Source organism: Ictalurus punctatus, chromosome 5 (assembly GCF_001660625.3).
Source record: "Ictalurus punctatus breed USDA103 chromosome 5, Coco_2.0, whole genome shotgun sequence".
NCBI classification, from domain to species: Eukaryota; Metazoa; Chordata; class Actinopteri; order Siluriformes; family Ictaluridae; genus Ictalurus; species Ictalurus punctatus.
Window position 1 is genome coordinate 3,260,624 of NC_030420.2, and position 14,194 is coordinate 3,274,817.

The 14,194-nt window shown below is 48.0% G+C and overlaps 1 protein-coding gene and 1 long non-coding RNA gene across 2 annotated transcripts in view; both read right to left on the bottom strand.

Moving 5' to 3' along the window:
• Window positions 1–219: 219 nt before the first annotated feature.
• rflna (refilin A) lies at window positions 220–12,626 on the bottom strand. Its single transcript, XM_017467724.3, has 4 exons — window positions 12,241–12,626; window positions 11,139–11,565; window positions 3,807–3,916; window positions 220–3,042 (listed from the first exon to the last, which is right to left on the bottom strand). Exons 2-4 carry the CDS (start codon window positions 11,349–11,351, stop codon window positions 2,706–2,708), a joined length of 660 nt encoding a protein of 219 aa, XP_017323213.1. The 5' UTR covers window positions 11,352–11,565; window positions 12,241–12,626; the 3' UTR covers window positions 220–2,705.
• A 1,045-nt stretch (window positions 12,627–13,671) lies between these two features.
• The window catches only part of LOC108265429 (uncharacterized), a 5,260-nt gene continuing 4,737 nt past the window's right edge, over window positions 13,672–14,194 (bottom strand). Inside the window, exon 2 of the long non-coding RNA XR_008396403.1 lies at window positions 13,672–14,119. This is a non-coding gene — a long non-coding RNA (uncharacterized LOC108265429). The remainder of the gene's footprint in view (window positions 14,120–14,194) is intronic.

Here is a 14,194-nt window from a genome sequence, read left to right on the forward strand (position 1 = left end):
GGGACTTGAATCCGTGACGTTCCGGTCTTCCTCTGCCGGGTGTGTCTCCTGCAACCTCCTGATTCATCTTACTCCTCTTCTTTGCATGCAGTTTGCATTCTCTCTGGTGTTCTCGGCTCCAAAATTCTGCCCCTGGACTCGACTGTAAAACGCAGTGAAGGGAAAGATGATCCTGCTTTTATCACCACTCTTAAATCCAGCAACAACAACAACAAAAGATGAAAGGATTGGGATTTTATTTGTTCATTTAAGGTATACACTGTGTCTTAAATTATTTTCTAATCTTTTGCCCAGAACAAAACAAGAAGAACTTTTGGGAATACAAAAATAGAAAGAGAATCATTAAGTGCCATATGCAACATATACATCAGGAAGTATTTTACAGGAAAAGTACAAACTATTCGTGATCAGAGAGCATTTTACATCCAAACTCTTACAGGAACATCTCCGCCCGTCAACCTTTCCCAATTCCTTTCATACCGACTTTACTTCGTCCATCGCTTCCGGTGCGTTTCAACAAAGCCCCGTGTGCCTCTGCGTCGTCGTCCCAGCATCTCGTGAACTTCTCACCTTACTTCTTTCTCTCACCTTACTTTACCGTCCGAAACCTGTCACGTGGTGCCTCGGTCCCACGTCGGAAACCCGCCCACGCTTTACTCTCATCCGCACCGATGACCTCGTCCTTCACGTACACCGACGTACGCGCGCCGTTTTCGGACGCGGAGTATACGTTTCCCAGATGACGAGTCACGAAGGACTCCTCTGGATTAAGAACGATAATCCCCGTGGGGAAGAAATCGTAACTTTAAATGTGAAAGATTTACAGAGACGTGGCGTTTATAATCCGGATGTTCGTAAGACGGAGTCGAGACGCCGCGGCGCGGCAGAGATCGTTCCTTTAGCCGTGAAGCGCCGTAGTATCCGAATCCCTCACCATCCTCCTGCGATATTTACCCGCGAATATCAAAGGACCGCTGCGTGGTGTGTGTGTGTGTGTGTTTTCCTGATTATGAGACACAAGGTCTGCCCTGAAGTCTGGGTAGAATTACATCTGGCTACACTGTGGTGATTTCACGGTGTTGACCGTAATAACGTCTATACGATGCGTTGTGAAAGTATTCACCCCCTTTTCCTGATTTGCTGCGTTACAACCTGGAATTAAAATGCATTTAACCCCTACAGAAACTCATCCCCGCTTGATTAAGGTCCACCTGTGAGCAATCAGTGTCACATGATATCGTGTTGACGGGTCACGTGACACTTGAATTGCTCACAGATGGGCCTTAATACACCTGTTCTGAATGACCCCCGAGTCTGAAACGCACTACGCAAGCAACAAGACCACCAAGGAGTACTTGCGCACATGTACACACTTTTTGTCGTTGTTTTGTCTTAATTATTGTTTGTAGAGCTCAACCGGTTTTGCCGATTAATTGGCACCGATAAGCAACTGCTTGAACTATCAGTTACCTGCAAAAATCCACATCGAGAGCTTTTCCCGGTCGCGTCCGTCACGAGAGCGGCCGAGAAGCGTCCCTCTGTTATTATTATACGGTACGAGAGCGGCCTCTAGAGGCGAAATACAAACTCACTGACCAATTTTGTTGCGTAATTTAAATTGTTTTTTAAAAATTTTTTATTTGATTTGTTTTGGACGTCTCTATTTGTTATTTGGAGTGTTACATCCAATCTAAACTGAAAAGTGTATCTTATTTTCTTTAACATTTATTAATAGTTAATATATGGTAATGTTGATATATTTAGTACAGTAAGTTTTTAACGGTGCAGTCAGTACTGTTTATTGCCGTGATAATTTATTTTTATTTATTTATTTTTAAGTGTCTTATCGTCAGGAAAATACAGCACCACTGGTCTCTCAGTTTTGAGGTAAATCCCTTCCCTCGGACTATCCGGCTGGAGTGTCAGTGATTTGTAAACAAACCTTGCCTGGACCGAGCGTGCAGATGTTGAAGCTCAGTTATTTCTGGACTCTTGAGCTCCTGTCTCGACACGTCCGCTCTCTACCGTTCGACTTCAGCCGGATTGATTCATTAACCGCAGGGTCCGGAGTCCCGAGCGAAGGGGTGCTTCGCTTCGAGGCCCGTGTTCTCGGACCGCTTTAAACGAACCGCCGTGCTACGAACTCCCACGTCTCGTTCTCTGATCTGTATAAAAACATTGGTCCAATCTTTCAAGTGCTCCTACGCTGCCCTCAGCTCGACCAGAATCACCGTAGCCGAAAGAAAGAAAGAAAGAAAAAAAAAAAAGAAAACGTTTTTTCTTAGCAAAAGTGCAATCGAGCATTTCTACAACTCGCAGGAAGCTGTACTATTCCTGGCATGAACCCCCCCCCCCCCCTCCCCCTTGTATTTTGTACCATGCCGTACAGTTTTGAGGATTTATTTTTTTTACAGCATTGATTTATTGACTCTCTACGGCGGAGGAGTGTAACTGCAAGAACGAGTAAACAGACAAAAGAACGACAGGTTTAACCCACCTCCCGGCTGTAAAATAAAGACGAACTGCTACCTTACTGAAACTGTTCTCGCTTAATATATAGTACCGACTTCGCCACAGACGAATAAACATCTCCGTCATGTCCTTTCGGGGGGAAGTCTGTACGTCGTCCTGTCACACGGCTCGTCCGTTTCTCCACCCAGGACGAGTTCTAGCTTTGTGATGGTGAGTTTGTACAGGAGCGTGTCTCACAGCTCCTCGGAGTAGATGATGCGGGGACTGCCGTCCTCGCTCGACTCCAGCCTCACTGTGGACACGAACCTGCGGCGTCCGGCGGCGTTGGCGTTGTAGTGCAGCGTGGTGCGGTAGGTGTTGCGCGCGTGTTTGGGGTACACGATGGCCGTGCTCTGGTAGTGAACGGGCCGGTGCCGTGGCAGGAAGTGAACCTCCGACTTGTAGCTGCGCCACGTGTGGTTCTGCAGCGCCACCACCGTCTCGCTGTAGGAGGTTACCGTGGGAACCCGTGCACAGTAAACCTCGTCGCGGTAGTGCCGGTGCGAGTCGTACTTCACCTCCGAGCTGAACCTGGACACACAAGCCGGAATATTTAACACGTCGACCGATAGAGAGTTTGGACGTGTAGTAGACTTAAAAAAACAAAAACAAAACAGAAATCCACCACCAAGAGCGGTTTTTATAATCCGGTCCGCTTCCAAACCCGCGGGTCAGCGCATCCTTTACACGGAAGACTTTTAATTAGCGTCGAACGTCGCAGACGAGTGTCACAAAATATTACAGCCCAGCCCTGATACGCAAATGAAGAGCATGCAACGCTGAGTTACGAGGGAAGGGGGAGGAGCCCATGGAGGATTGATGTGTTGCTCATTTGCATATTCAGAGAAGCTGAATTTTATGTCATTTACAAGGCGAATAAGGCGTGTCTTTGGACTGGTGGAGGAAACCCCCCAAAACCTGAGGAGAACATGCAAACTCCATACGCTAATCGCTGAGCCACCGTGCGCCCTAGCGCAAATTTATTTATATCTCAAGTCAACATTTTACCAAATGAAGGTTTATATATTTTTATAAACGGTGTCGCAGGGATGTGAAGAAATAAGGCGGATGGCGTGTGAACAGTGTGTTTTTCAGTTTCGTGCAAGGATTCCTCAAATAGATCGACATTTCCTGTGAACATACCGTATTCCTGAATAAGACTAATCGAAGTAGCAGATGGAGCAAAAGCAGTTCTCGGTAGTGGACTCGGACTCTGCGTTTTGGCAGAAATCATTAGTGGTGTGTGTGTGTGTGTGTGTGTGTGTGTGTGTGTGTGTGTGTGCGTGTGTGTTTACCTCATCTCTGTGGTGGGTCTGGGGTTCACCTCGATGCTTTCTCCGAACACCACGGGGTGCATGCGTGACTTGACATCTGCACCCTGAGAGTTCAGCAGCAGGTACGGAAGCTGCACACACAGGAAAGAGTAGCGTCGTATATAACGGTGTGTGTATATATATATATATATATAACAGTCGTACGCTTCCCATCCTGAGACTATCCCTTCCTCTTCTTCAGATACTGTACGCTAAATACTAGCGATGTAACCAGATACATTATTCAGAACGAACAGAAGATGTCTGGTAAACAAATACGAACGGGAGGAACACTACAGTTACGTTTACCTTAACGGGATTCGGCAGATCCGGAGCGACTTACGTTTCTGTCATTTCTACATCTGAGCAGTTGAGGCTTAAGGTCCTTGCTCAAGGAGGCCCAACGGTGGTGGCTTGGAACTCGTGACCCTCTGATCAGTAACCCGGCGTCTCAACCTTTTTTAGAAATCTTCCGAGCTGAGCCTTGAGGCGTGTATAAGGACTGCGTTCCCACAGGACGTAGCGAGTTAGTGGGACTGGCCTAATATGAAGCTCGTGCGACAAAAAAACAAACATTCATCCTTAGTACCTGCCTGGACAGGGTCGTGGTGACTCGAATAAGGCTACTCGGTTTTTAAAAATATTTTGAGGCGTCGAAACGCTAGAAAATAATCGCAGGCTGGTACGAACAAACGGGATTAGCGTATAAACCGCCTGTGGGTTAAACCACGCCCACTTTGGATTTAAACCCGGATGGAGATGCGTGTATTTGCCGCACTGATCCGTGACGCTCCGGCTTTGCGTTACACCCCTAGTGAATACGCAGCTGCAATTCTTGCTCGCTGTTTAATACTATTAAAGGGGGAAAAAAAAAGAAAACGATACAGTGTTCGGCTCCAATTTACAGATTAGCGCAAGTCACGTTCGGTCCCAAACCCCGGCGTGTGCATGAACTGTTAAAGGAAACGCGTGACCGCGGAGGACTATTTATATCCGTGTCGTGACTAAGCAGTGTCTGGTGGTGTCTTTGTGTAGATCTACATATCTGGTAGTCATACTGTGGCTGCGTCGTGCGTGCGTGTGTGTGTGTCAGCAACTGTCGGAGTCGGTCAGCAACCCCACCCGCTCCCGAAATCAGCCCAGTGCTCGCTACATGCCACCACACACCCCGCTGCTCACCGAGATAGACCCGCACGTTAAAACTCTGAACTTGTGGACTATAAAAATCACGTCCATGGACGTGTGTGTGTTACGGTCCATCAACGAAAGACGTTCTCGAGGAAACTCCTACGGCTCTAGCGTGAACAAGCGGCACGTTTCGTTTAGACGTCGATCCATCCGATTATCCTACACAGGGTCGTGCGGGGAGCCTGGAGCCTCGCCCAGGGAGCCAACCCGTCACGAGGCACGATCCCAGACACGGGCGTACGAGACGAGTTCGGAGACGTTTGCGGAGCGCGAGGTCTCTTTCTTATCGGTGTACCCGCATGCTCCGTCCGTACGGGTCAGCGCATGGGTGTCGCGCTCTCCGTTTCCTTTCTCAAAGGCGACGGTCCGCATCTCCGCCGTCCGCTCGACCGACCAAACGAACGGGAACGGCCGGGGCTCTAAATCGGCGGCTCTCTTTGTGAAAGGGCCACGCAAACCGAGCCCGCGTCGTGCGCGGCGGATCGACGATCGAGTTAAGTTACTGTGGGTTCGCCACATCTGTTTGCTATCTCCGCCGCAGCGGATTTTAGATTAGGGCCTTTCCACAATGGCAGCCTTAACACACACACACGCGCACACACACACACGGATCAACGAAAGAGTCTTGCTGGAGATTAGTGTGTGTGCTTGGCTTTGTGCTGCTTAAAGAATCTTTCCTGATAATCGTGGCTGTGTAAATGAATCACACATGTATGAAAACAAAGAGTCACGTATTATTACAGCGTGGTGTGTGGATGTTCTTCTTAAAGCCGGAGGGACAAAGACGAGAGTTCCTTATTAAGAAGCTGAAGAACACGTATTTTGTCTCGGTTGAGGATTTCACAGAATGACGCACTGATTCGCCGTCGTTTTTTTTTTTTTTACGTCACTGTAAACTTTATAAAAAAATTTTTTTTTTTGCAATGAAATCTACTATAGATCCAAATGTTTGTGGACATCCGACCATCACACCCGTATGTGGTTCTTCCCCCAAACTTTGACCCCCAAAAATTGTATAGATCGTCTCTGTACGAGGAAGCATCAAGATTTCTCCTCACTGGAACTGAGACGCCCGGACCGGTCCCAGCGTGACGCGAGCTCCGTGAACACACGGTGTGTTAAGGCCGGAGTGGGAGGACTCGAGTGTCCTACACCTTCGGGGACGAACCGGAACGCCGACTGCACCCCGGGCCTCCTCGCACAGATCCCCACAGCGACGCTCCAAACTCTAGTGGAAACCCTTCTCGGAAAAGTTGAACGAGATCTGTAATAGTGTCGTGGTCAGGGGTCCACAAACTTTTGTCCAGACAGCGTAAGAACAGCGGAATCAATCGAGTGCACGTGGTACGGAAATGAGTGTTATCGCGTCATAAAACGTTCGAGCCAATCGGGTCCCGATATGCAAATGACCTCTATATGATGATATAGGTTTGTTTAGGGAGGGGGCGTTCCTAATTCGCATATCTGGATTCCTAGACGCGTCGATTCCCTAGATATATTTCAGATATGTGAAAAACACCGAATCGCGATTTCCCGTCGGGTTTTTATTCCGGAAAAATGGCACCCGTGGTGCGTCCGGGTCCGTGAAACCCTGCAGAAGCACCTTTTGAGAAGGAAAACGGAGCAGCTCCTTGAATCCCGAGCGATGACTGACCTGTTCGGGGTTGTACAGCACAGGAGGCCAGGAGTGCGCGCCTTGTTAATTATAACCTGCGCGCTCGTTTGCGTTTAAAAGCTAGCGAAACCTGGCCGGAACATAAAAGTTCATGCTATACTACGAATAAGGCTGTAATCAGATGTAATTATAAGGCATTGTACTTTGTCGGATTTGCCGCGAGGCAGCTGCAACGACAATGGCGACGACAGCGGCAATCCTTTCTCCTCTCGAGCGCCAGCACAAAGTCAACTCAATGACAGCCTCTGCTGTTTATTAACTCTCCCAAACACACGCAGAGAGGTGAAAGTCCAATTATGCAACGGGCTGCAACAGCCACCGCTAGCTCCACCGCGCAAAAATAGACCAGGGAGATTGTTCTTGGCTGGCATAAGCAAACAACTCCAAAATAGACCTGCGGCTATGTGAGAGCGCGAGCGAGCGCGAGAGAGAGAGAGAGAGAGAGAGAGAGAGAGAAAATACTCAAATAAAATAAAGCCTTCACGAAGCAGGCATGTGCACGTTGTCCTGCTTAGCTGGAAAACGCCAAGCACAGCAAACAACGATGCCTTTGTGTGTTTCTGTTTTCCCTTCGAGTACACTTGATCCTAATAAACAGTATCACAGGGAGGAGTGTTTCAGAGACCTCTCCACAAGCCGTAACGCGACGCGCCGGGCCAGTTCTATATGCCGAAACGTGTCCGGGGGAGGCAGGTTTCCGATTTCCGCGTCGTGTGGCCGAAACGCTCCCGCGGCTACGGCGCAGGAATGAGCCGAACCCTCTCGCGCTCTCTTTACACGAGAGGTACGGGAGAGCATTTCGCAGCACCGGGACCTAAAATGTCACGGTTTCACGGGACCGATCAATCGAGCGTTTAAAGATACGCACGCCGGTGGGAAAACCCACCGCAAACCCTGTGCAAGTCCCTTCACACGGCCGTATGTATATAGAACATAAAGACCAAAAAGGGGAGGGAAGGAGGAAGAAAAAAGAAAAAAAAAAAGATCGAGTTCCATAATTGTTGGTTTCTTTTCTGGCTTTTCCATGAAACCTCGTACGCTGTCGGTATTCATCACGTCGGTGTTGTACGCTGAAAGACATCGAAGCTGTGAGGAAAGGTGATGTGCTGAGCAAAAACAAACAAACAAACAAACAAACAAACAAACGTCTAACATGGAGCACCGCCTAGTTTCAAATAAAGCGCTGTTTCGGTTGAGCTTTTCCGTGTTGGATAGCCGTCCGTCGTGCAGCTAGAATAAACTCGGGAGCGTGCGTACCATGTTTACAGCATTAACAGGTTAAACACATTCAGTCACGTCCCTGCGCAGAGAAACCGAGGCCCCGTTTACACTCGTCCACGCTGGCGTTTCAGAAACGATCTCCGTCAACGCTACGCGACCGAAAACGCATGTCACATGACCATCCGTGCACACTGGGAATATGCGGGCATACAAGCGTAAACAGGAAGTCGCAAAGTTGCGAGTCCAAACCGGCGTTCCGTGTAGGGCTTACGCCGCTCGGGACGAGATTTGTCGGCGATCGCTCTAATCGTAGCTCGCCTCTCGCGCATGTAGACAGCCGCGGTGTTATAAACTGAACGGCGCAACGGCTGCTAAGGATGACGACGAAGCCAGCCAAGCTTGCGGTTCGGGTCGTCGCGGATACGATGGAGGAAGCGTAACGCTCGTACGGTAGGGGTTTGACGGATCAGGGAAGGATACGCGATGATCCAGAAGACCCGATCCGGGAGCGGATGTGGGCGGAGCCACGCCTTCGTTTTGGTCCGTTCACACTGAAACCCGAGCCCGGAGTTTTCAAACTAAAACGGGGTCTCCGGGCGTCTCCGATTTCCGGGAACGCCGGAGCAGCGTAGACGACAGGCGTAACCGTAGCGACAGTTCTGCGTTCTCAAGCGAAAACGCAACTAGTGTAAACAGGGCCTGAGGTTGCTGGGGTATGATTTGCAGTCCAGAAAAACAGGCTTGTGAAATTTTTACGGAGTCACAGTCCGAAAAGGAAATGAGACCCACTGGGGTAAGGGACTCGACCGGTGAAAAAAAACAAAGTGGAAATGGATTTTGACGTGTATTTCGAGTCAGGTGTGAGTGAGGTCACAAACCGAACTGTACCAACATAACTACGTGAACGCTATCGGCTGTCTCACTCCCACCTGCGCTCTCACACACACACACCTGCCGTCACGGAAAGAGATTTCGGCGCTCGTTCCCATCCGCTTCGCTTTGATGAAAAGAGTGCGAACTGGGAATGTTAAAATCGTTTGTATTGTTATAAAATGGAAACGTGCAGCAGCAGGCAGCGCGAAGCAGTCGAGCGAACACGAGGGTTAAGCTCCAGGGGTTGCGTTTGCTTTGTGCACAAGACGTTCGGTCTTTAGGCAAGTGCGAGCATGCACGTGGAGCAGGAGGAAAAAATGTTCTCATATAGACACAAAAGCACGCGAACGCCATTCACAACAGTCTCGGTGTCTGTACAGGCTTTCAGTCATCCGGGACTTAACGTGATCTTAACGCTGGAACGAAAAAAAGTGATGGGATGCGCAGCACGTCGCACAGACGAAGGATCGCCGACTGCCATGTCTATAAGTAAACGTCACCGGACTTGTCTTGGACGGCGCGTTGTGCGATGCTTGAACGTCCTCTTGCAGCTGCACGCGCTGCCTACATTGTGATGGGGGTTGGTTGTAAAGTGGCGGCTCTGTCGTTAAGGCTCCGGATCAGAAGGTCGCGAGTTCGAACCCCAGCACCACCGGGCTGCAACCGTTGGCAGTGATTTGTTGGATTTTTAAACGGTCGGCTCAATGCCAATCAAACACGCTCATTAAAATATGACACCATGCCCCTCCCCCATCCCCAGCGCAGGTTTTTTTTTTGGCAGATAAACTCAAAGACGGTGGAGATTCCTGCGTAGTGAATAAGCCAGGTTATTTAAGCGAGGTAAAGAGGTCCGGGATTAGTTGTGAATGGCTCCTGGCTGGGGGGGTGTTAGCTCAGGACCGCGTAACCTTTCCAGAGGCAGAAATAAGAGCTGGAAGAACGGCGATGTGAGCGCGTGCCCTCACACACTGGAACGTGAAACACTACGAAAGGGTACGAATGTGTGCGTCGGGTTGCATTGCAGCCCGGAACGCACGCGCGGACGCGGTTTAAAGCGTGGAGATCGGTCCTCGGGTTCACCCTGGACAAGGAACATTCTTCCTCTGTGTTCACTTCTCGTCTGCGGCCTTGTAATAAACGCATTCCTCTTCTCTAGCGGTATCAAATCTTTCCCAGCGTGTGTGTGTTCCGGCGTATTGTGATATTTTATAACATATCGCCTCTACGTGCCAGTGCGGTTCAATTCTCCACCCCTGCGATCCTATCGTATCTTTCTAACGTTTAAACGTCTCCTGCGGGATGAGTCACGGCTCCGGTTTCTTTTCCGTCCGATCTCCTCCAACCAGAGTTCGAACACGACATCCGATCCTCGCGACGACGGTTTTAGGAGCGGCCGTCGCGATCCCTTACTGTCTGCAGGAGCTCCGGTTGCATGAATGTACAATAGTTAAGGATGGCATGTGCTCAGGAAGGACTCTGAGGCTGCGGGGAATGTTTTCGATACGCGGACTAATCTCGACGGGGAGTTTGACGCCGCTCAGGATATCGGCCAACGCTTAAACGCTGAACTTCTCCGTTTGTGGTACAGGGATTCGGATTTGGCGGCGCGTCCGAGTGTTCCGCCGTATCTGGACTCGGTGACTGCTTCACGACGTGACTAGGCAAGACTAAGGAATAGACTTCCTTCCTTATTATTGCAAATGACTTCTAGCTGAAAGCCACGCAGACCGAGACCCATGGGTCTCGAAACTTCGTCTGAGGTTGGTTAGAAGTGTGAGCCAATAGGCAGAGAGCTTCATTATGGACACAGAACGACGAAGAAGGGATACGGGGAAAACCCTGGGTTAATATATTCAGACTGTGTGCTGCTCGTTATAACGACTTCTCACTTATTATAGCAGGCTTTTCCTACAAAGTCCAGACAAGTTCTGGTCTACGCACGCATCCAGCCAATCAGAATCTCCGAATCATCAGGTTTGTTTCTGTCTGACGCTTGTTCTAACCGTGTCCATGTGGGTTCCACCAGGGTTCTCCAGTTTTCTTCCCACCTCCCAAAAACATGCTACTAGGTGTCAATGAGTGTGTGCATGGTGCTCTGCGATAGACTGGCATCTCATCCACGGTATGCCCGCACCTCGCACCCAGCGTTCCCGGGATAGGCTCTGGATCCAGCGTGTATCCCGGGAACACTGGGTGCGATGAACAAACGTCAACATGGGTTCACACTTAACTTACTGGGTCTTTTATGTATTTTATTACCGAGCTACGGTTATTACTAATCATTATATCAGGATCAGCTTTGCTGTAAGAGTTAATACGTCTGCGTTTGCTTATTCACGATCGTATGAGATGCTCACCAGTTTGCCTTCTCGGTTCTCCTTCCTCCATTCCATTCCTCCATGGTGGTCGGCGGTGATGGGGGTGCGAGGCTCTGTGGTTGACGGTGAGAGAGGACAGTAGGGCGGGCTCGGGCTCGGTGGAAGCCCCGAGTCGGGACTGTCGAGGAGTCCCTCGCGGCTCTTTCCCTTCAGACTCTCCTCCATCGCCTGCAAGTGGAGATGGCCCACCATTTCCGCGAAACCAAACCGATTTAAGTGCTCACAAAAATGTCCCCGGGTGAGTGTTCGAGGACGCTTTTTGAGTTGGGGTTAAAATAATAATATTATTAATAATAATAATAATAATAAATTTTTGAAAGGATTTTAGACTAAAAATTCAGTCCTGGTCCACAGGAAAATCCCATTTCAGTCTCAATCAAGCGGAAACGCTCTCCTTTTCTTCACTCTGTAAAGAAATAACATATATATTTAAAACAAACAAACAAACAAACAAACCTTACACTTTCACATGTCCTTCATTGAAAACGAGCGTATCGTGAATAAAATAAAGCGCTCACGTGCTCACTGAAGTTGACGGTTTACTTAATAAAGTAGCACGCGCGCGCCGAATTCGGGGTATTTAAATTTTTTAAATTTTAACGGTCAGGACGAAACAAAACGCACGTGATAGTCTTATTCCACTTTTCACTCGGTTTAACTCTTTCTTACAAAACGTTCTCATTACACACAGAAACACGGCACTGAGTCACACAACGCGTCGCTACTGAGAACTGATTTCATTCACGAGTCTGTTTGTTTGTTTGTTTGTTTGTTTGATGTTAGACAGCGATATCATGTAGCATCGCGATATTTAGTTTGATGCTACGCGAGATTTATGAAGTTTATCGCATATAGAGTAACAAAACCGCGGTGTTTATGTAGTAAAAGTGTGTGTGTGTGTGTGTGTGTGTGTGTGTGTAAAGAGACAAAAAAGAGAGTACTTATAGAGAGATAGTAAGTACTCTGATTTACTGAGTGTTTACACCTTATCCATTTAGTCACACACACACACACACACACACATATATATAAATAGTCCTGTGGTTACATTGAACTGAACTGTGTGTGCTGTATGTGTTACCTTTAATTAGGAGATCCCAACCGGTTAACGTTTTCATATCCAGTGCTCAAATCAGCCCGAATTACAGAGACTCAAATCCAAACGAGGGACTTCAGTCTCCTCTCAGTCCTCCAGGAGCCACCGAGATCTCCTCCAACACCTGGAGAGCTGTGTGGAGATATTCCTCTCTGTGTGTCCGCTCATGCACACTGACTGTGTGTGTGTGTGTGTGTGTTGGCTCCACACACACTGCGTTTCTCTCTTTAATGTGACGGACTTTCTTTCTGCACCTGGACATTTAACTGTAATTCAAACCCGCAGCCGCTAGAGGGCTCCAAACCTCCAAACCTGCTTACACAGTACACGTACTGCAGCTCCATCCGAAGCCTCAGAGTATCATGGAAAACAGTGACACCCCCCCGCCCCCCTCAAATATATAGGATATAATAAACAGTTTAATAGGTTTTAGTGCCCTTTAACCTTATTGAAATATCAGGCTTGCGTGAACGTGCAAACTGAAAACACCTCCATGGCCTCGTCCGATAGGTTAGACTGGCTAAACAGCTAGGAAACAAATTCACGTGTGTGCATATATATATATATATATATATATTTTTTAAATCTTATTTTTATTTATTTATTTATTTATTTATTTGTTGGGGAGCAGGTGCACAATGCTGCCATCAGCATCTGGTTATTTACCAGGGAACATCTCGTTACTTCAAGATCTCGTGATTATGAGATAATCTCTCATTACTGTCTCGTCTCTTTACGACGAGAAAATATCCGGTTATGATGAGAAAACAGATCAGGTCACTACGCGAAATCCTCTCGTCGTTACAAGATCTCGTGACTACCAGGAAACATCTCGTTAGTACAAGACAATGTCTCGTTACTACCAGAAGACCATAGTAAAACATCTCGTCACTACAAGATATCAACTCGCTAGTGCAAGAGCTTGTTATCACGAGAAAACATCTCATATCTGCGTGATCCTAGTCAGCGTTTGAGGTCTGATGATGGAGTGATGATGGAGTGAGACCTCTATCTTCAGTGTCTGTGTGAGAGACGGAGTAGAAGACGGGTTTAACACAGAACTGTGAAGGAAAAAGTCGGGAGCGTGTGAGTTCTGGCGAAACAGAGAGAACTGGAAGCAAGATGGAATCCGGTTTTTGGTTCCAGTTTACTGCTGACAGTCTGTCTCTATCTTAAACACCCCCCCCCCCCCTCCCCCCCCCTCTCTTTCCTGTAGTCTTTGATGGTTCAGCAGTTTTCTGCTGTAATTTTGACAAATTGCCAGGTCACTTCAAAGCTTTTAGTTAATTGCGTGTGTGTGTGTGTGTGTGTGTGTGTGTGTGTGTGTGTGTCCACATCTGTATGGGTACACACTCTGCTATATAGTAGGGACTGAAGCAGTATGATAGCCCAGTATCACATTTTTTTTTTGGGGGGGGGGCGTATCTGGTATCATATCTGTTTATTCTAACATTTCCTGTGAAATAGCACATTAAAGCAGTACATACAGTAACTGCAGTGGATTCCTGAATATATTAACCCAAATACATTTTTCACACAAAATATCCTTTTCAATCATTAAGACGAGAAAAATACTCGTTTCACTTCTTTCTTTCTTTCTTTCTTTCTTTCTTTCTTTCTTCCAGTTGCTCAAAATGGAACTTTTTGTACACATTAAAAAAAAAAAGACAGGATCTATGAATGGTAGTTTTAAATGAAGTCAGTGCGCTCATTTCTACAGCCTGAGTGGTTTAAATGAGAAAGTCAAAGGAGAAAGTTAAAATGGCCGCCTTGTGCCGCAGCAGGAAGTGATGACGTGCTGAAGTCGGTTTCCTGTTTTAGGCCTCCACACTCCCGAAACGCACGCGGATTGGTGGATTGGTTTCTGTAAATTGTGGCGTAGGTGTGAACCGGAGTGTAAGTGGACGTCCCGTCAAACAACACACACACACACACACAC